Source organism: Gobio gobio (assembly GCF_949357685.1).
Source record: "Gobio gobio genome assembly, chromosome: 8".
NCBI lineage: Eukaryota > Metazoa > Chordata > Actinopteri > Cypriniformes > Gobionidae > Gobio > Gobio gobio.
In genome coordinates this window covers 17,135,569-17,145,012 of record NC_137114.1, presented here as the reverse complement: position 1 = coordinate 17,145,012, position 9,444 = coordinate 17,135,569, and the positions used below count along the sequence as shown (strand labels likewise).

The 9,444-nt window shown below is 44.6% G+C and overlaps 1 protein-coding gene across 1 annotated transcript in view; it reads right to left on the bottom strand.

The window, feature by feature from the left end:
* Positions 1-278: 278 nt before the first annotated feature.
* LOC307130606 (LHFPL tetraspan subfamily member 6 protein) overlaps positions 279-9,444 on the bottom strand; it is a 129,991-nt gene continuing 120,825 nt past the window's right edge. The window contains exon 4 of the mRNA XM_079823675.1: positions 279-581. Within this exon, the coding sequence (XP_079679801.1) occupies positions 463-581 (119 nt within the window). The 3' untranslated portion in view covers positions 279-462. The remainder of the gene's footprint in view (positions 582-9,444) is intronic.

Here is a 9,444-nt window from a genome sequence, read left to right as displayed (position 1 = left end):
TTAAATGAAAGTCAAATTTATGCATTTTATTATTTAAAAGTCTTTACATACAGGTGATTATAAGATGTATTATAGGGCATAATAATACTAATACATTATATATTCAGACTTCAAGTAAAGTTGTTCTTTTTACACTTGAACCAAAGTTTACTTTTACAATATCAATTCCAGAGAAAGAGAAAAAAGAAATAAGCACGCCTGTAAAATTCATAACAGTGGTCATAGAAAACAAAAATTGGTCCTTTTGCGTTAAACACTCTCTATTTTTTTTTTTATTTGAGAGCAGAGGAAGTCACGTCTCTTTGAAAAGTGCATGCTCATGTGAATCACACAAATGTCCGTATGAGCATTATGAGTCTTTATGAGTTGCAGTAATCGAGGAAAGCCATCATGCCTTGGGCCGCAGAGCTCGTCTTCACTGAGTCTAAGGCATCCGTCCTGCTGTAGTTAAGGTCTGTTCTTCTAGTACGGGTATTGCTTTTGTTTCTTCCCTGCGAAACAGGCGAGCCAAGTGCACAGCAACATGGCGGAGGCGGCGCCTGCCCCGGTGCAGTAATACGCCCAGCCGATCTGACAAGAGCCTGAAGACAAGAGCGAGAGAGAGAGTGTGGGCATCAGGGCATGACCTTCTGAAAGCTTCAAATGACAAAGAATGAAGGGATCGTATGTGTAATGGAAGTTTATTAAGAAATGGTATGCGACAATTTTACGTTACTTAGCTTATGGAAAAGTATGGTACAAAGTGATTCAGACATTCTTAAATATTAATATGATGTAGCTTTGCAAGTCTCTCAGACCTTTTAGCATCATGAACAGTTTTAAGTATAATGTAATTTTGAACCAGTTGCTCTAGAGTATATGAGTATAAAAGGGCACATGAGTTACACGTCATTAGCTTTTTTGTCTTCAGGAGCCGCTTGTATGCGTGTTTAAGATAAGAGTCGGTTCAAGGGAGCTAGATGCGCTCTTTACGGTGGATTTGCGGTAAGAAGCTCTGTTATTGCTTGATTCTCTCGAGAGATATGATTCTAGTGCTTGCACGGAGCACGTTTCGGCTCTCGAGGGTGCTGAATGCGTTCATTATGATGTGCTCACTGTGGGAAGCTTGACTCGCTCTTGAGGGATGAGAGTCGAGCGTCTGCACATCGCGGTTCGGGTCCCACGGCCACCGATGATCAATCATGAGGGTTGTAGATGGAGCCTGACGGGAGTTTTCCCTTTTGGGCTTCTCCTGCTATGGTGTTTTCGTGTCTGTTCAGGAAGCTGCTCTGTGGCTGCTTCCGACCTGACTGATTAATATGACGTGTCTAATTCTGAGGAATTAGATTCAGAGAGAGTTGAGGCAGGTGTTATTAATAATCCGCCTCCTCCGCTGTCTTCGCTGTATAAGTTTGAGCCTTTTATTCCTTCTATATATCCACATTGAGGTATCAAGATAATGGAGGGATTTATACTCGGCTCATATATTCTCTCCCATGTATTCAAATGATTTGCATGTGGAGACACCGTGTGAGCAGTGATATGTGAGCATGCCGCAGTTAAAGAGCTGCTTTCTAGCTCTCTCACCCCTGGTGCTGCATCCTCTTTGAAGGCTTTTGCCTTGCCAATGGAGCGAGTATGTTCAGCTCTCAAGGAAACTGAATGCGCTCACTGTGATGAGCCGTGGTAAGGGAGAGCTCCCCTCTTGCTTGACTTTTTTTCTCGTGGGATGAAAGTGTTTGCACCTCAGACTTTAGTTTACACATTCCTCAGACTCCGGTCACCCTGATGGCATTCCCCATAGCATCAATACCAGATGCAGCGTCTTGTTCGCCTTCTCACGCCCGTTTCACACACACTCCGTTTGCAGTGCAGGAGCAGCGCACGCTGTCGTGCTTTCACATATGCTGCGTTTACAGTGCGTAACTGATCCGTGGTTGTATACCACAAACACAGCTTTTATTCCTAATTTTTTATATCAAATCCAAAAGTTGTTATTGAACATGGCTTGTCATCATTGCAATTCTCTTTGTATAGCCTACACTCTTTCATAAATGTCACTACATTTAAACGTTTTATTCAATTCATTACTTTATATTTATATAGCCTAGTTATAGCCTAATTTAGATTTAGCTTTATTACTTGCTCATGCAAGTGGCAAAACATTTAAACAATATATTTTAGGTTATAGCCTAAAATCACAAACATTTTTAATTAAAATTTACAAGAGGCTAGACGGCCGACTCGCGTCTTTTCTTTTGTTTTTAAATCTTTTTTTTATAAGACATCCCGCAGGTCATAAAGAAATTAGTTTCCAAGAAAGGACGAGTGCTATCCATTAAGTCACCTTTTTTACCTAAATGCCAGGGATGGTGTTTCGTTTTCCTTCCTTTACCTGAGGAAAAAAGCCATGTGTTGACTTTGAAACAGAGTAGACTTTAAATGATATGCATCTGTGGTGAAATTACTAAATTTTCGTATCAATAAATGTTTAATTTAATGCGAACGATGTGCTGTCACTTTAATTCAGCGCGTGCAGCACAGCGAAAAATAGACCTGTGCGGAAACGATCGACACACGATCGTCATTCGATACGATACCAGACTAAAATACCTCGATACTGATACTGAATCGATACAACGGCAAAAAACAGTCAAAGTAATTGAATAATATGACAGACCTTATACTATTCATTGTTTTATAAATGTATTTAAAAAACTAAAAACTCACTTGGCCAGCATAATCCTGTCCTGTTTTTTTGACCACTCCCTCCTCTATATTTAAAATTAATAATATAATAATAACCATATGCCAGTGTGAACATCCTTACAGAGATGTTTGCAACAATCACATTATTATCAATCATCTTAACATTCACTAACCTTTCACTATTCTGAACAGGTTGGAATGACCAAAATCTTATTTCATGATAGTAATAGTTTCATGAGTGATTTAATATATATATTTTTTATATTTTTAAATATTTAATATAATTTGATCTTTGTTTTTAAAAAGCAAGCAAAAATGTAAATTACAAACAATTTGACAAAAACAGTGCTTTATTTTCAGCTCAGTAGGTCTATTTAACAGTAGCATTCAAGAAAGAAATTAAATGTAAAATTTTTAATGTAAAAAAAAAAAAACCCTGCATAGTCTTCACTCTATAAATTAACTATACACTGATTCTTAATGAATATATTAAAATTATCCAGTCAAGGGGTGGTTTTCTATTTTCTTTTGTTGTTTGATAAACATTAATCACAGAATATTATGCCCGGCCCTTTAAGAGCTGCACGGACCCAAAACATCGGAACACATCCGAATTCTCACTCAACTCAGTATAGGTTCACTAAAGACATATCCGCCTGGGTTTAGCTGAATACTCGCCAGGACGTGCGTTTTTGCATATTTTTGACCATTCAAACCCAATAATCTGCAAAACTGACGTTGCGAATGCATGCTATCTGAGTGAAAGGCATGCCGCGCTTTATTTTCTCATGCATGCATTTCTGTTGCTGCTTTGTGCTGCGCTTATATATTACTCTTCTGCTTCCAATGTTTAGTGAGCGGTGGAAGCAGAGCTCACACACACGTCCTCACTCCTGCTGTCACATCGACGCACATTAAGAAATACAGCTCTTATTAGAGTGCTGTGATTCTGAAAGTACCGGTACAAATAAAATGTCATATCGTACTGTTTTTAATAACAGGGTATCGGGATACTTTTCTAGTACCGGTATATCGTGCAACACTACCACACTGCGGCAGACGCACTGACGGACCGCATCCGCGTGCAGTGTGAAAGCTCTGACCGGTTAACATATGAAAAATATGCACTGCAAAACAGAGTGTGTGTGAAACGGGCATCAACTGTTCTTTTATGGTGTTAGTTTTACTGTGTCTAGTACCAAAATATAAAGTTGTTGGCCTTCATGCCATAGTCAAATGAACATTATAGCTTCTAAAATCAGTGAAGTGTTATTTTATAAGTACAAATGATGCTGCTAATTAAAGTCAGAAAAACAGTGGCATCATAAAGATGATTAACTACATAAAATTGGAGTGTGCCATGCAGTTATTTGCATTTATATAATTTCAAGGGCACTCAGGCTAAACATAGCATCAGACTAAAGGGAATAAAAAAGACTCTGCTGCTTAGTGGATCTGCAGGCTTTTCAAATGACAAAATACACAGAAACGACTGTAACTTGAAAGAAAGAAGCAAGACCTTGCGGCATTCATTAAGGACTGTTACAGGTTCCCTACAGGTACAGCAATGGTCCAAAACCCCTTGATATCTAATTTAAAGCAACACTCATAGGGGGATAGACAAAACTTCTGGGCAACATTTGTTTGTTCCACCATTGCGGCAAATATTTCAAACAAATTTGACACATTTGCCCTTAGCTTTCAAATCATGTGCTGCCTTTAAAACAGTAAAACTCCCTAGAGTCAGAGCAGACAACCTCAGGAAAGAGATATTCTCAATTCCTCCCAATTCTTTTGAGACAGACCCACTTGATGTTACACTATAATGCAGTTTCTTTGAAATCATGCAGCCCTTTTCACTCTTAATAGCTGTTGTAATAGCAACGTGATATTAGTTTTTTTTTTTTTTTCATTATGAAAAATATTCTTTCCGACAAACAGCCGAGGTCTGGGATTTTCCTAATGCAGACAAAGTCTGTCATTTGTATTAGAGTAGTTTGGGCGCTGAATGCAAAACAATCTCTCTACGACTGTTTACAAGTCTGAGTACTTGAATCAACGGTCATTTGCATTCATTTCATGTTCCCAGTCTCATGATTCATAGGTTATGTTGCAACATTTAGTGGTGTTTGCTAAGACAAGCATCGCTATTACTATCGCTCACAGTGCTACTGGTTTGAACGTGAATGATGCCTCAAACCTTGTGGCTTGTTGAAGAGATCTGTGATGTTACTGTTCAAAGCACAATTTTAATATGGTGGATGAACATGACTGTTCCTTAACACTTTTAAAAAAGTATATTTTGTAATGGTATTAAATTAAAACATTTAAATGAAAGGATTAGTTCACTTTTAAATAAACTTTTGCTGATAATTTACTCACCCATGTCATCCAAGATGTCCATGTCTTTCTTTCTGCAGTCGAAAAGAAATTAAGGTTTTTGATGAAAAATTCAAGGATTTTTCTCCATATAATGGACTTCAATGGGCCCCAAACGGTTCAAGGTCCAAATGACAGTTTCAGTGCAGCCTCAAAGGGCTTTAAACGATACCAGACGATGAATAAAGGTCTTATCTAGTGAAACGATCAGTTTCTGCGAGAAACCAAGCAGTATTTATGCTATTATTTTACCTCTTATCAGACGAACGTGTTCATCTCTGAGCTCCGCCATAACTTCCGCTAAGTGAGGTCAAAATACGAGCATGGTCATAGATATATCGATCGTAGATGGCATCTAAGTATACATCTATGACCACGCTCGTATTTTGACCTAACTTAGCGGAAGTTATGGCGGAGCTTTAATAGCATAAATACTGCTCGGTTTCTCGCAGAAACTGATCGTTTTGCTAGATAAGAGTCTGGTATCGTTTAAAGCCATTTGAAGCAGCACTGAAACTGTCATTTGGACCTTGAACCATTTGGGGCCCATTGAAGTCCATTATATGGAGAAAAATCCTGGAATATTTCATCAAAAACCTTCATTTCTTTTCAACTGCAGAAAGAAAGACATGGACATCTTGGATGACATGGGGGTGAGTTAATTATCAGCAAAAGTTTATTTAAAAGTGAACTAATCCTTTTACATTTAAAATCTATGGTCTGGTTTCACAGACAGGACCTTAACATCACAGGTGTGCATCTTGAGACAAAACAATGGCACTGATATATTTTAAGATACATCAGTGCAAGTTGCTTTCAGTTAAAACAGCTCAGAATTGTAGTCTAGGACTAGACTTAAGCCTTGTCTGTGAAACATGGGGTTCCCTTTCGAAAGGGAACTCTCGCTGCGTCTAGCTGACGCTATGGGGAACGCCTCCAGCGTCACAGGTGTCTGAAGCTACTATCGAATCACGTCAATCCTATTGACCGACGACAACCCATGACGTCATCACTATGCGACCCGGAAGTATATAAGGGCGCTGTGCCAACACATACACATCTTTCTCGTCTTCAGGGACTGTCTGTAAAGCGGTAAATTCTACGGATCCTGGTAAAAGACTTTTGTAACATTATGAAACGCACTGAGAAGAGGCAGAACTGCTTCAGGAAGTGTGCCGACCCGTGTCAGAGATTTCTGACACCGGAAGACACACACACTCTGTGTGTTTTCTGCTTGGGAGAAGAGCATGCACAAGCAGTTCTTGAGGGTTCTGCTTGTGCAAATTGTGAGAGGTTTCCGCTGCGAACTCTCCGCTCTCGTTTGGCCCTTTTCTCGAGGGAAGGGGGCGCTTCATCTGGCGCAACCGATGTGGGTTCCACTCCCGCTGAGGCGGAGCGGCTACGCACATCGTGGGGCTCCCAGATGGAGCTCGCCGATCGTCTGGAGAGAGGCGTTGTTCTCTCAGACGATCTAGCGGCTGACGAGAGTGAGCTGCAGGTCGACGTGGAGAATGGCAGTTCTCCGCGAAGCTCTGCAGCGAGTGCTCTTCTGGACGGGCAGGAGATGGCTGAGGAGGGTGGTAACAACAACCAGGATCAGCCTGGATCCTCTCAGCCACCCTGTCCCGCGTACGCTGAGCTGCTGGACACTGTGGAGCGCGCCGCGGGCAGGCTGAGGCTGCCTTGGCGGCGCGCTAGGGGAGAGATCGCACGTGGTAGACTCGACGATCGGTTTCTCCCCGGCCACAGCCCAGTACCTCAGGCGAGCCTTCCATTCCTCCCGGACCTCCATGATGAGGTCCGGGCGGCATGGAGGAACCCGTACTCCGCCCGCATCCACCGGCATCAGCGAGCTAGTTTCGCTGATGTCGAGGGGATGGCGGAGCACGGGTATGTGTCGATGCCCCCCATGGACGAGACGTTCGCGAACTATCTCGTCTCAGGGCGTGCATCGACACTGAGAGCTCCAACTCTGCCATCCCGACCGCTGAGGGCGACTGCGCGGTTGAATGGCAGAGCGTACGCGGCAGCAGGTCAGGCTGGTGCGACCCTGCACACGATGGCTGTGTTGCAGGCGTACCAGGCGGATCTGCTGGAAGACCTCGACCAGGGGGCGGGGCTGTCCCCTGAGGCGGTGGCTGAGTTGCGCCGCACCACAGACCTGGCTCTCCGGGCCACTAAACAAACCGCTGCCGCGATCGGGCGGTCGATGGCGGCGATGGTGGCCACGGAGAGGCACCTGTGGTTGAGCTTGGCTGACATCGGGGAGAAAGAAAAGAGCTTTCTCCTCGATTCACCAGTTTCGCCCTCTGAACTTTTTGGCACCTCCGTAGAGGCGGTGGTTGGGAAGTTCAGAGAGGCGAAGGCGCGCTCAGCCGCATTCAAAAACTGTATACCGCTGAGGTCTGCGTCCGCACCCAGGCAGGCGGGACCTGGTCCATCGCGGCTCGAGGGCCGTAGAATGGACCAGAGAGTGAGCGTCTCTTCCCGTGCCCCTCCTCCGTTGAGGAGTAGGACACAGAGGAGACGCCAGTCCCGCAGGAAAAGGGATCTTAGGGAGGTGATCCAGGACAAGCGCTCCCGGCGTTGGTAATGGGTCACCTCCTTTGAGGGGATTTCAATCCTACCCTCTCCCTTTTCCTTTTTAAAAAATGCCTTTTTAATGCAACATTTTAACATTCTATGTCTTTTAAATCCCAGGCGCTTCTTACATCAGGCCTGAGGCGGGCCTATGATGATTAGAACAGTGGTTCTGACGGCCCGCCGTAGCTTGGTTAGTGAGAGCGCCACTTTCAGGCATGCAAGGGCGGTAGAACATCGCGGTGATAGCTGCTTGGTGAGTCTTCGCTCTACGTGCCGCAGGTGAGAGTGGTAATTTTTTGTGTTGAAACACTAAAAAATGTGCTTCTTACAGAGACACCATTCCCTGTTGCAGTACGGGATTTTTCTGAGACGGAGCTAACTGAAGTTTTCCCCCTGTAGGTGGCTTATGTCAGCATCAGGTGCTGCTTGAGTATGTGTTGGCCTTCCCTTCTGCGATTGAGTTATCGCGGGGCTGGCCACCGCTCATGGTATCATAGTTTTGTATTAAGGCCTCCTCTCAGTGTGAGAGTGGTGTTTAGGCCGCCGATCTTTTCTATTGAAATGTTTGCGGGATACTAAGCGGTAGCACACCCTTCTGGGAGAATGGAGTGTTGTCTTTCTACCGCTTAGGGTTTTTTACTATATACCTTCGGTAAGCCACCGCAGGTTAGAATAGTTTGTCTCCTTCAGAGTGTTTGTTAGAGACTGATGCCGGAGCTTCAGTTAGGCATTTGGCTTAGGCTATGTGGATGAGGGAGCTGCATTGCTGAGGCACTGTCACCTCTGGTCGTCACTTCGTGATTTTGAGCCTTCTTGTACCATCCCTGTGGTAGCCTCCTCTCACTTGAGAGTCGTTTTTGTCAAAGCAATAATAGTATTAGTCAGCCAGTGGATCTAACTGTCAAGGGTTTCATAGCAGTCAGTTAAACTTGCTACCAGGTGGTAGGCCTCACCAGGCCTCCTTGGAGGCGAGTTCCTGAGTTGGATACTCGGGGAGCTAGCATTGCTTGCTATCAGGTGGTAGGCCCCTTCAGGCCTCCTTGAGGGCGAGAGCCGAAAATAAGGCGTGAATTTGATATGGCTAGCCTGATGGCTATCAAGCGGTAGGCCTCATCAGGCCTCCGTGGAGACGAGCCCCTAGGGTCTTTTTTGTTACTCTCACATTGTGCAATGTGTTTGATATCAGTTGGCAGGCCTTTGAAGCTAGGCCTCGCTGGAGGAGCGCTCTGAGTCTCAGTCGCTTGACAGCTAGCACGGCTGAGGTAGTGCTAGCAGGTGGTAGGCCTCACTAGGCCTCCCTAGTAGGCTTGCTCTCAGATAGAAGGCCTCTTTAGGCCTCTCTTTTGAGGGTGAGCTTCCGGTAGAAGTTCCCGGGCAGCTAGCATAGCTTGCTATCTAGGTAGGCCTCACCAGGCCTCCTGGGAAGGCAAGTATCGATGCAGGGCATCGTGAAAAATAGCCCGGCTGGCTTTCAGGGTATAGGCTACAATAAGCCTCCTTGATGGTCGGCTGTTAGGTGGAAGGCCTCAGTCAGGCCTCCCGGGAGGCAAGTACCGATGTGTGGGCATCGGGAGTATTTTAGCCTGGCAGGCTACTCAGGTGGTAGGCCTTATCAGGCCTCCCTGAAGGCAGAAGAACCAGCCTAGCTGGCTATCAGGGTGTAAAGAGCCATTACGCTCCCCTGAGGGTCGGCTGCCAAGTAGGCCTCTATAGGCCTCTTGATCAGGCATATTATCAGTTGGAAGGCCTCGCTAAAAAAGCAGGCCTCACTGGAGGAAGTACCGATAATCACAT